This window comes from Lutra lutra, chromosome 1 (genome assembly GCF_902655055.1).
Source record: "Lutra lutra chromosome 1, mLutLut1.2, whole genome shotgun sequence".
NCBI lineage: Eukaryota > Metazoa > Chordata > Mammalia > Carnivora > Mustelidae > Lutra > Lutra lutra.
In genome coordinates, this window is record NC_062278.1 from 80,184,387 (window position 1) to 80,203,836 (window position 19,450).

Consider the following 19,450-nt stretch of genomic DNA (forward strand, 5'->3'; position numbering starts at 1 on the left):
TTCTTCTGCAAAGCCAGAAGCAGATCAAAAGCAGGACCCAGACACTGTCAAGGACATATTTGGCTGCTGGAATTTACAGAGGGTAAGTCGTCAAAATTAAATAGATATAGAACTTTAAAAAACGCATACTGTATAATTATAAAGTATTACTTTTCTTAAATAAATGTGTACCTGATTCAAAGTTTCAGTTAAGAATTCTGAGAACTAGCCCTCCCGCAGACCCTCGGCTTGCAGTTCAGCGCCGCCTGCGCCCGGAGCGCTGGCTCCGCCGGCGCTGAGAAATGGACCAATTTTGACAAGATGTAGCGCTGCAGCGTGCCTGATGGGATATGTTCAGTCATGGCATCTGAACTCTGTAAGACGATCTCTGTGGCAAGGCTGGAAAAGCACAAGAATTTATTTTTAAATTATAGGAATCTGCACCATTTTCCATTGGAGTTACTGAAAGATGAGGGACTACAGTACTTGGAGAGGCTCTATATGAAAAGGAACTCCCTTACAACTTTGCCAGAAAACCTTGCTCAGAAGCTTCCAAACCTTGTGGAACTGTACCTTCACTCAAATAACATAGTTGTGGTTCCAGAAGCCATTGGATCCCTCGTAAAACTCCAGTGTTTGGATCTTAGTGACAATGCCTTAGAAATTGCCCAGAAATTGGTCGTCTGAGAGCTTTACGTCATCTTCGATTAGCTAATAACCAACTGCAATTCCTACCTCCAGAGGTTGGCGATTTGAAGGAGCTGCAGACACTAGACATTTCTACCAATCGTTTGCTAAATTTACCCGAGAGGCTTCACCTGTGCCTTTCTCTGCAGTACCTCACCGCGGACCGCAATCGTCTATGGTGCGTGCCGCCTCATCTCTGCCAGCTGCCCAGCCTCAACGAGCTCTCCATGGCTGGAAACCGTCTCGCATTTTTGCCACTTGATCTAGATCGATCTCGAGAACTACAGTACGTGTACGTGGATAACAACGTTCACCTGAAAGGCTTGCCATCCTATCTGTACAATAAAGTCATCGGGTGCAGTGGCTGTGGTGCTCCCATTCAAGTTTCCGAGGTGAAGCTGCTTTCTTTCTCATCGGGGCAGCTCACTGTGTTCCTCCCTGCCGAGGTGAAGGCCATAGGGACAGAGAACGATCACGTCCTGCCTCTGCAAGAGTTAGCCATGAGGAGTCTCCATCACACCTACCACAGTTTTCTTAAAGATTTGAACTTTCTGTCTCCAATCTCATTACCCATAAGTCTACTGGAGCTGCTGCACTGCCCCCTGGGGCACTGTCACCGGTGTAGTGAGCCCATGTTTACGATTGTCTACCCCAAGCTCTTTCCCTTGAGAGAGACGCCGATGGCAGGGCTGCACCAGGGGAGGACAACAGTGAGCTTCGTGGCTTACTGCTGCTCTACCCAGTGTCTGCAGACTTTTGACCTACTGAGCTGATAAACACCCGAGAGCCCCAGGAGCCTTGCCAGCCTGACACCGCGGCTGCCTGCAGATCGCACCCTGTTTGCGTCCAGCCTGGCGGAACAGGCCCTCACATCCTGTCCTGTGCCATGCTGGGGGAAAGCTGCTGAGCTCTCTGGAAATGTCGTGATGGAGCTTCCGAGCTGAAATGCCTTCACCCTACCCCCCCACCCCACGTTGGAATATATCGTCCCCCAAATTAAAAAAAAAAAAAAAGAATTCTGAGAACTATTTGGTAAGGTTGGTAAGAACTGTATCTTTAAAAAAGAAACATGTTCAAAAGGCAGAAGAAATTTTAACCATTAAAACAGAAAAAATATTCTGAGAACCAGTTACATTTTTATAAACCATCTGGTAACAGGCAAAGTAGGGGGAAAGCGTATCTGATGAGGTTAATTTGTCATTTCTGAATTCAGAATAAAATTGAGCGGGAGAGATGTGCAGAACTGAAATAATAGGAACAGCAGTTCCATAAAAATATGTAAATATTTGTATATGAAATTTTTGACATTTTAGAAGTTATTTCAGAACAATTTATCTTCCTCAAGACTGTTAAACCTGGGCGCCTCAGTGGCTCAGTCAGTTGGGCGTCTGCCTTTGGCTCAGGTCATGATCCCAGGTTCCTGGGATCGAGTCCCACATCGGGCTCTCTCCTCCATGGAGAGCCTGCTTCTCCCTCTCCCCCTGCCTGCTGTTCTACCTGCTTGTGCTCTCTGTCAAATAAATAAATAAAATCTTTTAAAAAAAAAATAGACTGTTAAACCTTCCAAGTCATTTGATAAATTAGATATAATATGTTATTAAGTCATTATTCTGGGGTCATTAGTCAGTGCATTTAAGATCACAATCAATTTGGGGGCTAACAGTGGAGGGCTTTATAAACCACAGTTCTTAAACTGTGTTTCCATGGAGCATGTGGAAAACAGAGTTGAAGACCCTTCCACCCACACACAAGGGCGAGTCCTACCCACTCAAGCTCTGCCTCCCAGTTTTCACAAACCTCCCACCTCAACTTCTCTTTGTGCTTAGGATTCTTACCCGTTTCTCCCTTGACAGCATCACTGTACATTTATCCCTTTCCTTCCTAAAAGAGAACGCTGAAGAGAAAAATGGCAAATGTTATAGAAAAATCAGTCTGCTTTGTTTAAATATATCCTTGAGATTTAAAGGGAGAGCTTAATTTAGATTCAATTTAAATTGTTTGCTTTCCTTGGAGTCTTACTAGCTTACACATGTAATTGGTTGTGATTATTTAACCTTTTATTTAACGCCTGGCTTTCCTAACACAGTGAGCACTTTGAAGGCCATTTCTGTCTTATTTTTAGATCCCTGGTAGCCATCACAGTGCCTAGGGCACAGTAGGCCTTGTGAACTTGTGAGGACAGGAGGTTTTCTTAGAAATGCACTGATCTCTCATTCTTCTATTCAACCTCATATATAAAAGACATAACACCAGCAGTGGAGTTACAGATGGATGCAAAACAAAGTTCCAACCCTAAAGGAGCTCACATGCTAGGAGGGGACACAGATAAAGATTAAATACATAAATAGAAGACATAACTTCAGGTACTGATAAATATGATGAAGAAATGAGTAGAGTATGGATTGAGAGAATGATGGTAGAATGATGGGAACAGGGACCTGCTTTAGACAGAGTTCACTATGAAAGCAAAAATGAGAGAGGAGACAGTCAAGTCCACAGGAAGCAGCACGTGGAAGGTCTTAGAATTCTTGGTGAGGATTTCTTCTGAGTTCAATGAGAAGCCATTGGAGGGTTATGGTCAGATAAATGAGGTAATATTGGTTTACCTTTTAAAAGAAGCACTTGGGCTATTACATAGCAGAACAAATGGGTATCAAGGAGAAGAGTTGAAGTTTTGTAGCCATCTAGAAGGGCTACCAAGTGGTCAGATCTGAGCTGGGTCTACAAGTAAAGATGACAGTATTCCATGATGGTATTTGTATGATAAATTATCAGTTTAGCACTTATAACTATATAACTCTTAATACAAGCTTTTGTGAAAAGGAGGTCATAATTCTTATCCTGTCACATAAAGGTGTTCTGTTTGGTCCATCTCCTACACAGCAGCACATTTGAGGAAATAAAATAGAACATTCTAAAAACTGCCTGGTAAGAAATTCAAACTATCATTGAAGACTGTTGGAAAAATACTACAGGAGATCATTTGTGTGACACAACCAACTCTCATCAAGCCCCCTTTCACCATCATCTTTTCCTGTTTCTTATGGGGCTCAATGGACACTCTACCTTCTGTCTCTTCCCTCTTCTTAGTTCTCGCTCAACCAGGCAGCAGCTCATCTCCCTCTCTTTCCATAGGTTTGTCATTTTGGAGATCTCTCTCTCTGTCTCAACATTCTTGGCTTCTGTGAAGTAGATCAGGGTACCAGTCTGGATGTCTTTGACTTCTCCTCTCTGCCCATTGTATCGCTCAGCATAGTGAAGGCTTTGAGACTCCTACACCATTACATGCTGGCCTCTTCCATTTGCTGCATCTCATGAATCAGAAAATATAGGTCTAAAATATCTGGAAATCAGCCCAACTAAAGTTTAAATTAGAAATGTAAATAGGTTACTTTGAAGAATGATATCTAAAAGTAATCATTTTGCTGTTTGTTGAACAGAATTGAAATACTTGTACTCATAAATAATTGTCTTGAAAATCAAAGGATCGTTCTTCTGCCATCAAGTACACCACACATTATTTAGGGCTGAGAATGCTTTAAACTTTCAACTGATTAAGGAATCATTTTGAAAACGAATTTTGGGCCCTCGACTTGTCCTTATCTTGATGATCCTATTTCTTGATTTTTATTGTCTCTTTAGGTTATAGGTTTTTCTATTAATTTTTCTAGATTTATGTATTTACATTTATTTTTAGAGGGAGAGAGAGAGCAAGCTGGGGGAGGGACAGAGAGAAAAAGAGAGAGAGAGGATCTCAGTAAGACTCTATGCTGATCGTGGAGCCCAAAGCAGGGCTTGATCTCACGACCCTGACATCATGACCTGAGCCAAAACCAAGAGTCGGATTCTCAATGGACTGAGCCACCCAGGTGCCCCTCTAAATTTATTTTTTATTCATTTAATTATTAAGTATTATTATACCAGTTAATTAGTATTTAAAATACAATAATACTCTTTGGTTATAAAATTATGGAGACTTGCACTTCAGTAAAACATATATGCTTACCAACAGAGAAAAAGAATTGTTAGATAGCTCTGCAAATATTTTAATGATTTGTGTAATTACAATTTTCAATTCCCTCTAATATACTCAAAATTGCTCAAGTATTAAATATGACACTATAATTGTGCCTTTTAAAACTCTTACCTTGAAAAAAATTAACCATATCAAATCTTTCTCAAATATATATATTTTTAAGATTTTATTTATTTGACAGATAGAGAGCACAAGTAGGCAGAGTGGCAGGCAGAGGGAGAGGGAGAAGCAGGTGCTCTGCTGAGCATGGAGCCCAATGAAGGGTTCGATCCCAGGACCCTGGGATCATGACCTGAGCCAAGGCAGATGCTTAACCAACTGTGCCACCCAGGCATCCCTTGTAGTTCTTTTATTTTCACCTAATGATCAACTGCTTATTATAAGCTTGCTGAACATTACTCTATATAAATACATATGTAAGAAAGGTCATTTCAGAGACACAAATGAAACATAAACCAGGCACCTTTTTAAAAATAACTTATTTTCTATTAATAATCACTTAATATAAATGGAAAGCATAGAAAAATGTATAAAAATAAGGACAAAATCACCCAGAATATGACCATAAAGATAAAACACTCCTTTTGATAGGTTTTCTTTCAGTCTTTTCTGTTTCTATAAATACATAAAATGACTACCATTTACCATTTTAAGTATCTTTTCTACAGTTTTGTATCTCATGCTTCCTACTTAACATTGTGTCATTAGCATTTTCTATATCAATTTGTTTTTTAATACAACTCACTTTGAAACAGAATAATTTTAGTAAGAGATCTGAAGGATAATGTTCTCCTAAGTATCTCGAGGGAAGATGATGGACTGTATTTGGCCTAGAGAGGTAGGGAGGGCTTCATAGAGGAGGTGTTTGAGCTGAGGAGTTGTGATGGTTAAACATGTGTCAGTTTGACTGGGCCCTAGGGTCCCAGACTTTTGGTTAAACATTATTCTACAAGGGTCTTTCCAGAGGAGATCAAAATTTCAGTTAGATTATAACTTCTAGTTGTAAGTTCTGGTAACATAATGTGCAGCATAATGACCATAGTTAATGAAACTATGTTGTATATTGGAAAGTTGCCAGAAGAGTAGATTTTAAATTTTCATTCACATGACAAAAATTATAACCAGACATGGGTATGGATGGTAACTAAACTTATTGTGGTAATCATTTCACAGACACATATGTATCAAATTTCTGTTATATACCTAAAACTAACAATACAATGTCATGTCAGTTATGGGTCACTTGTATCTCAATTTTAAAAATATGAATGTGAATGGTACAAAAAAATAAAATCCCACAAGTATATGAGTTGCTGAGCAAAGCAGATGGTGCTCCTTAATGTGGGCAGGCCTCATCCAGTCATCTGAAGTCCTGATAGAATGAAAAGGCTAAGAGGGAACATCTTCTGCCTGTTTCAGCTGAGACATCAGTCTTTTCCTGCCTTTGAACTCGAACTGAACATTGGCTTTCTAGGGTTTTAAACCCCTTTGTTTTTGAATTGGAATTCATACCACTGGCTTTCCTGGTTCTTGAGGCCTTCAGACTCAATCACACCATCAGCTCTCATGGGTCTCCAGCTTACCAAGTGCCTTATCTTTGGACTTCTCAACCTCCATGATCATGTGAGCCAATCCCTTATAATAAATCTCTTCCATCTATCTTTATATCTCTATACACACATGTACATATATACATACATTCTGAAAAAAATACATTGCGTGAAAATATATGCATGTGTGTGCATGTATGTGTATATGTGTGTGTATGGTTTCCATGGAGATCCCTAGAAGTAAAAAAAAAAAAAAAAAAGAAAGAAAAAGAAAAAGAAAAAGAGCTAGTCAAGCGGCAGAACACCAAGTACAAAGACCAAGAAAGGAAAATAAAGTCCATCTGCTTGAAGAAAAGGGGGAGAAAAGGCCAGAGGTCTAGATAACAGATGCAGTTGGTAGGAGGTGGAAGTGGAGAGGGGGGCAGAGGCCAAAGCTCACTGATAAACTCCTCTCCTGAAAGTTGTACCTGTATCTGTTTCCCCACCACAACTATATGGTAGTTATACCACAAAGTCTAGTAGACTGCATTGGCTAGGTTAAAGGGTACAGGTACAGTTAACTGGACATAAACAAAAAACGGAGAATGGCGTGTAAAAACAGGGTATACTAGGATGATGAGCTTTCATGAGAAAACAGAGACATCGAAGATAGAACATGTGAGCTTTAAAGTAAGCTGTGTTTTGGAAAACACTGCACTTGTGTATCAGGCAGAGTAGTAATACTTCGGGATCACAGATTTTATTTTTTGCAAGACTATATCTACAGTTTGAGATTTACAAGTTATGCTACAATTAATCTCAAATTAAGTGGATATTCATACATTATTCAAACTATACCAGTCAGAAACATTTTATTCACTTGGAACATGCAAGGAGGAATTTAAAATGGAGGAATTTCAACTGATATATCCATACTCTCGACCTGATTAAAACTGATCAATATTTGTTTCCTAATTTCGGAGTCAGAGACCCTTCAAATATGATCAAGAAAGCTAAACAACATCAAGAACTCTGGATAGATTTATTAAGATTTAAAAAGTATATATAAGATAGCAAGAAATAGCCGAATAAGGAGTATCAGACAGCAAAATCAAACTCACAAGAATTTGGCATGTACTTACTAAGACACAGGTAGCTCATGTCTTGCGCTTTGTCTTGCATAGAAGGCTTGTCATTCTTAGGTCATCTCAAGTTTAAGGTCAGTCTGAGAAGTGATCTGTGCCGGTTATTGGTCTGGCCACAAGTGGGTGAGAAATGTAGCTGAGGCTCTTAAAGTTTCAGCCCACATCCATCCAGAATTTTAAGAGGCTTAAAAAAACATGCTTTTATACAATTCATCTAATTCTAACAATGTTTAACAGTTTTCATAGAAGCTAAAAAATTTACTCAACCTACAACTAACAAATAATGGAGCCGGAGCTAAACCAGGTTGCTTTTGTGACTCAGCTCATTTACAATGCAATCAAGTCTGATGATGGGGAGAATGATTAGATTTAGGGACAGTTGGAAAATCATCTCTCTCATTTTTTTGCCCCATGAAAGATGAAAACTGAAGATTAAAAAAACCCTATCTCACCCAAGATAAGAAAACAAGAGAGAGCTGGAAATAAAATCCAGATTTTCAACTCCAGAAGTCCCTAGGAAGGATTGTAATTTGATTTTCTGTATTTGACATTTAGTTACTAGTGAGTGTAGGTCTTTTAAAAGTTTTGTAATATTCAAGTTCCTGAGATTTTTAGAAAAATAGAAACTTTTGTAGGAAACCATTTCAAACCTTATATGCATTTCTGAAAATTTTCTAAGTTCACTCAGATTCTCAAGGAGTTGTATTTATTTAGGTGTAAGTTTCAAATACCAGTCCATTCAACTCCACTATTTATTAAGAACCCATTATATGTAGATTACTGTGCTGAATTATATATGTTGTATCCAAATTATCCTGTGATTTCTCATGTTCATTTCTAGAGCTTTATTCTCCAGAGAATGTTTTCTGATCAGTGAAATGGCAATGTGCATAAAGGTTCTAGAGATTCCTATAAGAAGTGAAAAAATATTAACCCTACTATAAATGCTAGTGGAATAGATAAAAAAAAATTAAGGATGTTCTAATTCTGACTAATTTAGAGACAAGTACTCAGTGCAAATGACATGCTTAGTGATTTCAGAAATAGCTACATTGTTTTCCACTCCCGAATTATAGAGTGGAAGATACAAGCCAGAATATGTTCATTTCTTCTTACCCTGGGAAAAAGGCAAGTCTATAAATTAAATGATTTGTATACATTGGTAATAACTTACATGATTTTTAAATAAAAGGATTGAAAACTCTGAAAACTTACACATTATGCAGTTATAGAGGAATTTGAAATAATATCCTTTCCCTGCTCACAGGCTAGCCTGCTAAAAAACCTAACAAAATGAAAGACTACCAAATGACATTAACAGCCAAAAGATACATATTTATAAAACACAGTATGTTCTAAAAAAATTATTCTCACTTGTTTGTAACTGTTCACATGGATTATACCACAAAAATAAACAGTATCTAAAGCCCTTCTATTCATGCTTAAAGTTCACAAATAGTGTCAAATTAATTTTTTTATGTTTCATATTGCTCTAGGTTTTTTGTTTTTTACTTATTGTGAGTTACAGACTATATTCCTAGGAATATAAATTATAGGTACAGTTTAAAGGATATAATGGAATAAATATCCATGTATTTAACCCCTAAAAAATCGGCTATTTTTAGAATCAGAGGAGCCTTCTGCTTGCCCTTTCCTGATTTAATTCTCCTTTTGTCTTCCTAGGGAGCCACTTTCTTAAATATGTGCTAATCATTCTCTTGCTTTTTTCTTTTTTTTTTAAAGATTTTATTTATTTATTTGACAGAGAGAGATCACAAGTAGGCAGAGAGGCAGGCAGAGAGTGAGAGGGGGGAAGCAGGCTCCCTGCTGAACAGAGAGCCCGATTCGGGGCTCGATCCCAGGACCCTGAGACTATGACCTGAGCCCAAGGCAGAGGGTTAACCCACTGAGCCACCCAGACACCCCACTCTTACTTTTCTTTATAGTGTTATCTCTTATTTATGTATTTTTAGGCAATAGATAAAACTAAATATTATTATATACAATATATATAACACTTATCAGACAATTTTTATATAATTATATAAATTGTAAATATTGTTTAGTTTTATATATCTTTGCACTTTATCCATATGATTTTATCTATCTTCTGTGACTTTTTCTCCAAAATTTATGGATGAGCTGTGTTTCATTGTCACTGATATAGAGTATCCAAATTATTTGAATAAATCATAATTTACTCATCTGTTCTACAGACGGTGAATATTTGAGTTTTGCGGGGGGGGGAGGGTTGCTGTCATGAACAAACTCCTAGGAACATTTTTATAACAGGTTTAGAAGTTAGGTTTGTTTTTTAAACACAAAACTTTGCTTTCAGGAAAATGGGCACAGAGTGATACAACTGTTTTCAAACATGATTATATCTATAACATTAAGAAATGGTGCAGCTTTATTTTATTATTGTAAACAACTTTACAGAATAGGGGTAACTATCCTGGAAACTTACATGAATATAATCTTGTTTTATAATGTTGGTGTGTATCTACTTTAAAAATAAACCAGAAAATGTTTCTATATAATGTTTTACATAATTATTTCTGGAAAGAAAAAAAATCCCATGTGAAATAAATAGTCCAAATTGAGCTTATAAGCTATATTTGTTATACTGAAGGAACTTAAAAATTGGTATTTTCTTGTGAAGTAGTGGTAATCGCTCCACGCCTATACCTTCCCTTAATTTATTGTGGTAATGTCACAATACCCCCAAGCCATGTGTGCTTGGCATATCTTCTGGATCCTGGGCTCTCTAACAGCTGTGTGGCCGCATGCAGCTTGACAGTGCTTTACCAAGGGCACACCTGTGAAGGCTCATCCTTCTGAGCTTGCCATTTACTCCAGCACAAAATGTCAGGAGAGCCCTTTAATATGAACACCCAGAGTAAGGATCCAATGTCATTGAGCAGTAGCCAAGCATTTGCAAGTGGATCTTTCCTCATGTATGTTTTTCTAGTTGTCTATTTCACATCTAAAATATATGTTCCGTATAAAAAGCAAAACAGAGCTATGACTCATTCCTTATTTTTGTGTCCTTATTTATATTGAGGTACACTGATCCAACAGCTTCAAGCTGCTTTTACAATGAAAACATTATCTGATGAATATAAAAGTTGTTTTTAAAAACTGGATAAAAAATTTTAAAGGGAGATTTGATGTGTTTTATGCAGTATTTAAACACAAGCAATTACTTTTACCAACAGATCCTGTTGCAGTACCAACTGATCTATAGGACTGCTTAAGAATAGGAGACATTTACTCAGGCAGATGCCTGTGAACTTTTTGTACACTGTCTCACAAGAAAAAAATAACTTGAACTGAGCATTTAATGTTTGACACATGTCCAGTGAAGTAGACACATAGTAGAAATCTGACAGGATAGCTTCCTTTATGATAATTCGCCTATTGAAAAAATATTCACTAAATATCAACTACATGCCAAGCCCTGTTCTTCATGATGGAAATACAAAGGAGAACAAGAGAGCCAATGCCCCTGCCTTTGAGAAGTGAATACTCCAATACAGGACAATCAGTAGGTAAGCAATGCAAAACATTAACAGCAAATGTTATATGTATGTAACACATATAGTATACACACACATAAGTGATCAGATAGATTAGATACTATGCTTAGCATCCGGATTGAAACAGAGTGCTGTGATAGAAAATGCACGTCAACTGCTTTAGAAACTTGGCTAGAAAAGGCCCCTCTGAGGAAGCAATATTTATAATCATGATGGGCTTTTCTAACAGTGCAATGTATGCAGTTTTTACCTTGTGCCTTGTGTTGATATTTCCTAAGTCTGTTATTGATCTGAGAAGAAATTTAATAATAATTTTCATATGTATTCTATTTGAATATCTGTTTATCAACACGTCATTTTAAGTCACAGCTTATTTTAAACTCCTTTTCATTCAGAATTTGTTATCATATAAGTTTGACAACATAATTTATTGGTGAAGCTAATGTTTACCTCTGCACATCTTAATGGGATTTATTTCAATTTAAATCCATTATGGGCATAACTATGTTTCTTGCCTCCCCTGCTAGACTGTTGGCTCCATGAGGTAGAAAGCTGATCTCATGCCTAGCATAAGGCGTGGTGTATGGTGAGGAATCCATCTTCTTTTGAAGAATTACTCAAAAGAAATTTCTAAGATAGATATTAGAGGTATGATCTCTTGCCATTATTACATTTATTTTCTCCTCAATAGTACCTAACTTTGCAGATATTATTTCTACTATTGATTGTACAACCTCCACTCGCTCTTCACAATGGTGAAGGCTAGACACCTTAAAATGTATCTGATTGTCCCTTGCCAAAGAGCTGGTGGTGATGGGGAAAGCTATTTCTAAGCATTAAGTAGATATCATGGTGCTTGGTTTCTCTATTTCCTTAAATATTCTGCTGAAGGTCCCTTTTTATTTTATAGGAAGGCAAAGTCTAAGAGAAACTGAAATAGGGATTTCTTTACAGAGCTGTATCAGATTCCAGCCACCCGAAGCATCCACGCTGCTGTTGGAATTGGGGTGGGGAGGAGAACAACAAAAGTTTTGGGCATCCCAAAGGGGCAATATGACAATGGTAGTAGGTAAAAATCATCAGTAACTGATAGGAACACGGCTGAATTTTGAAAAGTATTATGTGCTTCAATTTTTCCATGCTTTAATTAAATTTAATTATGAGAGTTATGTGTGCATACCCTATTAATGTTTGGTCAACATAAAAACGAACCCATTTCATATATTTTTCTGAATTCCTTGCTTTCATCCAAAGAATTGGTTTCTATGGTGAATCACTTTTCATGGTTGATAAAAAAAAAAATACCCCAAAATACCCCCACAAGCTCTTGGGGAGGACTTTGTAATATGGGCCCTCTCATATACTGGTAATTGGAAGTATAAATTCAGTACAACAAATGTTATGTGTCAGGTATAGTTCTGGGTGCGGGGACTATGACAGGGTGACAAACAAAATCCTTGTCATCATGGAGTTTGCATTTTAACTGGGAAGATACAAGTGCATATATAATAGAAAAGCTGCTATTTTATGCAAGGAAAAATAGAGCAGGTTAGGGAGAATGGGAAGTGTCGGAGTTTGAGGAAGGGGTTTCGTATCTTAGTGTGTTGGAGAAGATCTGACTTGTGAGCAGAGTTGTAAAGGAAGAAGAAAAACCAGCCATACAGGTATTTGGAGAAAGATTACTCAAGACTGAAGAATGAAATGCTGAATTCTGAGGTCTAAGCAGGCCTACGGTGTCAGGAAGCTGAGTGGAATGAGTAAATCATAGGCTAGGATGCCAGGGTCCAGGTCTGAATGAGATAGAAATCCTCTGATTTTTGTTTCAAAGGTGTTTTTAAATAGCAGTAAGAGGACCCATTTTAGAGATTCCCTCTAGCTTCTGTATACCATATTTGGGCAACATTGATAGGAGAGAATAGGAATAGGAGGCCATTATCATAAGCCAAGCAAAAGACAGTAGTGGTTGGGACCAGTGGGGGTAGAAATGGAGGGTGGAATTGGTCAAATTCTAGATATATTTGGAAATACGATTTGGTTGTATATAAAAAAAGACTTAGTCTTTTCTATGGATGGATGGTTCTAATATTTTGGCCTGACCAATTCTACGGACAGACTTGCCATTTTATCAGGTAAGAAAATCTGCAGAAGAAGCTGGTTTGAAGGGAAAACACCTAAAGTTTGGTTTTTTTATATGATCAGTTTGGAATGCCTCTTAGAATTCCAATTGGAATTGTTAGTACAATTGTTAGTAGCAGCTAGAGCTCAAAGGGAGGGATCCAGGCTGGAGATTTGATCTTGGGATTGTCAAGGTATAAATGGAATTCAAATCCATAAGACTGGGTAAGATTTTTTCAGAAGCCCAACTACACGGAGAATAGAAAATAAACAGAGAGTACAGGTACTGGATTCCATTTCCTATGAGAGAACAATTTGGCAAATAAGAGCATGAACTCAGTGGTCAATGTCTGAGTTCAAACCATAGTTTCAACATGGATGGGCATAGGGCATTGGCCATGAAGCATAGGTCAATGGCAGGTTTATAGTTACCTGTCTCTTAGAATTATTGTGAAGATTAAATGAGGACCTAAACACAAATTACTTAACACAGAAGTGCCCAATAAGGGTTAATCATCAACACTGTTATCAATGACAACTTCTATGGAAAAACACATAATACATATATTAATGATCATCCAAGGATTAAAAGAAAGTGGTAGACAGGAATTCAAGTTATTATACCCACTGCAGCACCAAGTTTCCTTCTGCCCCTTCATGCACTCTTTTATATAGACCTCCATATAATCCTTATAGATGTCAGCCATATAGTCCATATCTCTTTCCCATGTTTAAATTTCTTGATTTTTTTATTTTAATGTTGCTGTGTTTATGGTAATATCATGAGAAGATCTGGGCTTTTAAATGGTTTTTACTACATGTACAAGCCCAAAGTTTTACATATATCTCAGTAATTCACTGGCCAAGGGATCTTGATTGGAAGGAACAAATCAGGAGAATTAATCCATAGACTATACCAAGTAAGTGACCAGGAAGTCAAAGATCTGCCTCTAAGTGAAAGGGAAACCAGAAAGGCATGTAGAAAGGGGTGAAGGGATGCAGGGCCACCATGGAGAAGCTAGAGAATAATTGGGATGTTCTCCAGAAGATGAAGAGTGAGAAAAGAATACTAATGATGCTAAAGTCTGACCTGGGAAGGGTTGTTTGCTTCTAATATTAAGAGTGACCAATAGATTTGCACAAACTAGGGACCCCAACCAAGGAACCTGTAGCTTTATTATTAAAATACAGTTATTTGGGGGACACCTGAGTGCTAAGTCAGTTAAGCATCAAACTCTTAGTTTCAGCTCAGGTCGTGATCTCATAGGTCATGGATCGAGACACACATCGTGCTTGGGCTGCTTGAAGATTCTCTCCCTCTGCCCTTGCACCACTCCCTTCACTCACACATGCACACTCACTCTGTTGCTCTAAAAATGAATACATCTTTTTTAAAAAGTTATTTTCTTCTATGTTTGCTTCATTCAAATTTAATATTGCTAATTATCATGCATCCCAAGTCTAATAAAATCAAGCAATGAACCTAATAGAATTCAATGCACTGTTTCCACTTGGGCATAATGGTCTTTAGTAAATAGAAATGAAGTTCAAAGAGGAGAAATCTAGTTGAAAGAATATAAGTTTTGTTGAATTACCTGTAGAATTTTATTTCTAGCAACTTTTATAATTTAATTCAAGACAATTTGAAAAAATGATGATGTCTCTTCATCTTTTCCAATTAATGACCAACAATTCAATAATACATTCAGGTTATTATTAGGCAGCTACTTACCTAGCTTAGGAAATGTTTTGGACAAGTACGTTAAATTGGAGTCAATGGAATCATAGGAGGTCTATTGATAAACTTCAGCTGGTCTATAACCTCCCTAAAACTGCATGAAAATTTGTATTATTGTGTCCCTGTGAGTTTTTCTGGGAATGGGTCCAGCAACACCATAGGGTTCTTAAATTGATTCTTACTCTCCCCAAAGTTTTCAGACTGCTTCACAGAAAACAATGCACTGACTATTTAAAATGAAATGTAGACCTCAGAACACTGATAGATTATAAATTGGAAGATTTGACAATTTACCAGCAAGATGATATTCCATGCAGACAATTCTGACTTTCTTCTAGTCATTTTTCTCAAAAATTACTTGTTGTAGATAGTCCTTAAAGTTGTTTAGTTTCTACACTTACATAGTGAAATGCTTGATTTGGGGTATTTTCTAACCATCCTCTCCTTCTGGCAAAAATATCTAATCAGGGATCCGACATGCTTCTGGGTCAACACCAACATTTATGTGTTTCCTTTATTCTCATCCCGAGAGTTTTGACTTATTAAGCTAGAGGGTGGAACAGAGAGGTTTTTGAAAATGTAATAACTCATCTTTGTAATGAAACCCTGATTTAGTTGATTTTGATGCATCTGGAAGAATGTTGTGAGGGAAAGGAGAAAGTAGTTGAGGGAGGGAGAAGCAGCAAGGATTGGATAAATAAGGAAAGTTAAAAAGAAACTACAGAACCACATTTCCTTCTTTGGGAACTGACAAGTTTGCAAACCTGTGGTACTAATTTGCTTAGCATATGAGGATTTCCAGTTTAATTAATATATTTTGTATAATCAGATAATTATTATATAGACATAAGATGCTTCCTGCACATCAACGTTCACTGAAGAGGACAGAAAGGAAATAGAAATCACACCCTCAACCATAAAGGATGTATAATTTCATGACAAAATTAATCTAAAAAACCCAAATCGAAAAGAAGAAATTGTAAAGTCTCACTGACATACACAGATATTTATAGAGATCTGCCTAGAAACACATATATCTATACAGATATCTGTGTGTGTGTGTGTGTATACATATATATATATGTATAGATCTGTGTGTGTGTACGTGTATCTATACACAGATGTGTGTGTGTGTCTGTGTGTGTCTGTGTGGATATAATCAACTAAATTTATTTGGACTGGTTTTAGATTTCTATCATTCAAGAAATGTTTAACTGAACACTAAATATATATATAGCTATAGAATAATGTACCAGTAAGATACTCAAAAGGGTTAAACAGATATTAACTATGAATATTTATTTCTTTACAAAAGTAAAAAAGATTAAATGTCTTAGTTTCAGTTAATATCCAAGTCTTTCTTACTCCCTTCCACCGCAGAGGTAAACATTATTACAAAGGTACTATGTATTATTCCCATGTATGGTTATGCATAGGTTTTACAGTACTAAAAAAATACATTTGGGGAGTTTTAAAGCTTTGCATCAATAGTATCATGTAGTACATACAATTTTGAGTCTTTCCCATTTTTCTCTGTTTTGGTATTTATAGATGTAGATACACTTGGATCTATTTCGTACATTTCAAGGGTTATAGAGTTTTATGTTAATTTATTCCTATGCTTAAAGAATAGGGCAGTTGTATACAATTCTGCTTAAAGGAACATCTTTTTGTACAGGTATAAAATGTTCTCAAGAATAGATATCTAAAAGTGAAACTGTTATTGTCCACATCTCCAACTTTACCAGCTGTAAAATTGTTCTCCAACCTGTTTTCACTGATAGGGAAAACCTTCCCTTTCTTCACATCCTTAGCCATTTTGGGGATGATCAGTTTTGCCAATGGTATACTGTGAACTGGAATCTCACTGTTATTTTAATTTATTTAGTAAAGTTAAAGCACCTTTTAGATGCTTCTGTTTCCTATTCTGTGAACTACCTGTTCCTTTCCCTTGTCCATTTTTTTATTAGTTTTCCTTTTCCCATGGATTTTTCCCAGCCTAAGGCATATCTTTTCACTTTGTTTTTACTGTCCTTCTTTGAACAGAAGTTTTAAGTTACATCATTCAGTTAACAGTCTTTTTCCTTATGGTTCATGTTTCTTATATCTAAGAAATGCAGGGGCACCTGGGCAGCTCAGTTGGTTAAGTGTCAGACTCTTGGTTTTGGCTCAAGTCATGACCTCAAGGTTGTGAGATTAAGCATCCCCCTCCCTGTCAGGCTTCGCAACAGGCAGGGGACTCTACTTGGGATTCTCTCTCCTTCTGCTTCTCCGCACCCCCACCCCCACAAGCGCTGCTCGCACTCTTTCTTCCAAATAAAGAAAACCTAAAAACAAACAAACAAACAAAAAAAACAAAACAAAAAAGAGAGAGAGAGAAAGAAAAAAAAAGAAATACTCAGTGCATAGTTTGGAGAGGGGTGAAGAGGAGAAGAAGGGGACTTTCTAGACATACAAGTCACAAAACTAGAAGCTGATTAGCATGGCAGAAGAAAGCAGGTAGAATGGCTTGACTTCAAGAAAAGGGACCTCAGGGGCTGCCTGGGTGGCTCAGTGGGTTAAGCCTCTGCCTTCAGCTCAGGTCATGATCTCAGGGTCCTGGGATCGAGTCTCACATCAGGCTCTCTGTTAGGCAGGGAGCCTGCTTCCTCCTCTCTCTCTCTCTATTAAAAAAAAAAAAAAGAAAAGAAAAAGAAAAGGGACCTCAAAGAGTCACCTTGCCTATTTTTATTTTTATTTTTTTCAAGAAAGGAAATCTATCTCATGCAGCACCTCATTTGCAGGTGTCTAGGGTTTGGGGAGCTTGACTATGCTATATTATCCTACAAAGAGCTTGTTTGGAAGTTCGAGCAGGGGAGTGAAGCTACTGGTATACCTTTGACCAAAGAACAGTTCTCCTCTATCAGGGAAGGTTGTCCTCTTGGACCTAGCATGCAGCTTCAAGAGGGACATACATAGAGTGTTGAGGGAGGAAGGGGACACCTGCCTAGAGAGCCAGACCAGATGAATCAACCTTGGCAACCAAATGGGCGATAGATGTCAGTTAGCCCTCATATCCTTGTCTACCTTTTATATATGTATATAGAGTATGTATACATATATATGTGTACACATATAAAATATATATGTATATGTATATAAAATATGTAACTGTGTTTATAGGTGTATCTGACATAGAAAAAGGTAATAATTTAGGCAACTTGAGGTAATGACAGGGCCAACTCAAGAATGGAGATAGCTTTTGAGTTCAGCTGTCCCAGGTCTACACACACACTGCTAAAGATGGAAGGGATCACTCCATGCTGGTACATCTGTAACCGTCTGAGGCACTGCAGTACGCCAAGCCACAGAAGTTGGGAAGTTCTGTCATCTTGCCGCCTTGGCAGGCCTTCGCTAAACTTATAAAATATCAGAGGTATATTTTTCATAGCCTCACCATGCAAAATCCAGCAAACCTCTCTCAAGAAATGTTTCCTCCTATCTATCTGGACTCCTTATATCTTACTGCCCCATTCTGTTTCTGAGGCCATCACTTTATCTAATGGAAAGACTGTGTCCCCCACAACCTCTTGATCACTGCTCTCAAGTTAAAGTCCCTACTAATTGATACACTTTCTCTGCTTCTTCTAGAAATATTTCTAATCAGTGTACCAGAGTAACTTTAAGCTGAAGTATGAAGGAAGTATAGATTACATGTACACACCATGCAAGACTTTGCAATTCATTGTTTTCAATTTTATTCTCATTAGTCTTGTTCAGCTCTTTCCATCATGTTATAGTCAACCTGTTACAAGCAAAGGACAGCAGGTTTTTATAAAGCTAATCACATTTTTTTAATGACAGTTGGTACTGATAATTTTTAAAATTGTCTTAATATTTTGAAAACTTATCTATGTGTTTAGTCTGCCATACTTTTCCCTCAAAAGAAAGAGAAAAAGATCATCAGAGATATCTAAAGGATACATCACTGTTAAAGAGAAATATATTGGAAAGGATTTGAAAGAATGAGCCAATGAGGAAGTAGTTCACTGACACAGCCATCAGTTCATCAATTCAAAGTCATTCCCCCATGTTCGTACAGGTACCAAGTCAATCAAAATGGAGTGGAGGGAAAACATTTCTCAAAATTCATCGGAACTTAACAGTGACAAGTGCCTGCGCCTCAAGTAAAACCACACAGGTCAGTGGGAAAACACACCTACTACTCACTACTAGATCTGTGTAATTACTATACCTTACAGAATAAATTCTGACTCCCTGGCATATATAATCTTGGATTTTCATTAGCATATGATTTCCATTTTACACAGACGATTCTGAAATTTCACACAGGTATATTTGCCATACCTTTTGCACATAAAATTTGGCTAAAATAATACTCTGTAAGCAATCTGTTACAAGCCCTTCAGATGATCCTCATGCAGGCTAAAAGTCGGAGTGAAGAACATGGCTTAGTCTAATGGCTCTGGAAAGATTGTTTCACCAAACATGAATTACTAGCTTTAATATTTATATATGTTTTGAATATATATGAAGAACATGATTATATACTATATTAAAACATTATATCAGCCAAAGAAATTGGAATGCATTAGCCTCAATTCAATTGCTGATGAGTCACTAATCTTTCCTTGAAGTATAACGCATAGTGATCAATTATTTTAACAATCTAATAGAAATAA

The 19,450-nt window shown here is 37.2% G+C and overlaps 1 protein-coding gene across 1 annotated transcript; it reads left to right on the forward strand.

Moving 5' to 3' along the window:
* Positions 1-214: 214 nt before the first annotated feature.
* Positions 215-1,665, forward strand: LOC125099081 (leucine-rich repeat-containing protein 28-like). The gene is given in 3 exon segments (XM_047728431.1): positions 215-355; positions 508-640; positions 643-1,665. Coding segments are annotated over 3 exon segments (963 nt in total). The 5' UTR covers positions 215-322; the 3' UTR covers positions 1,440-1,665.
* The last annotated feature ends 17,785 nt before the right edge of the window (positions 1,666-19,450 follow it).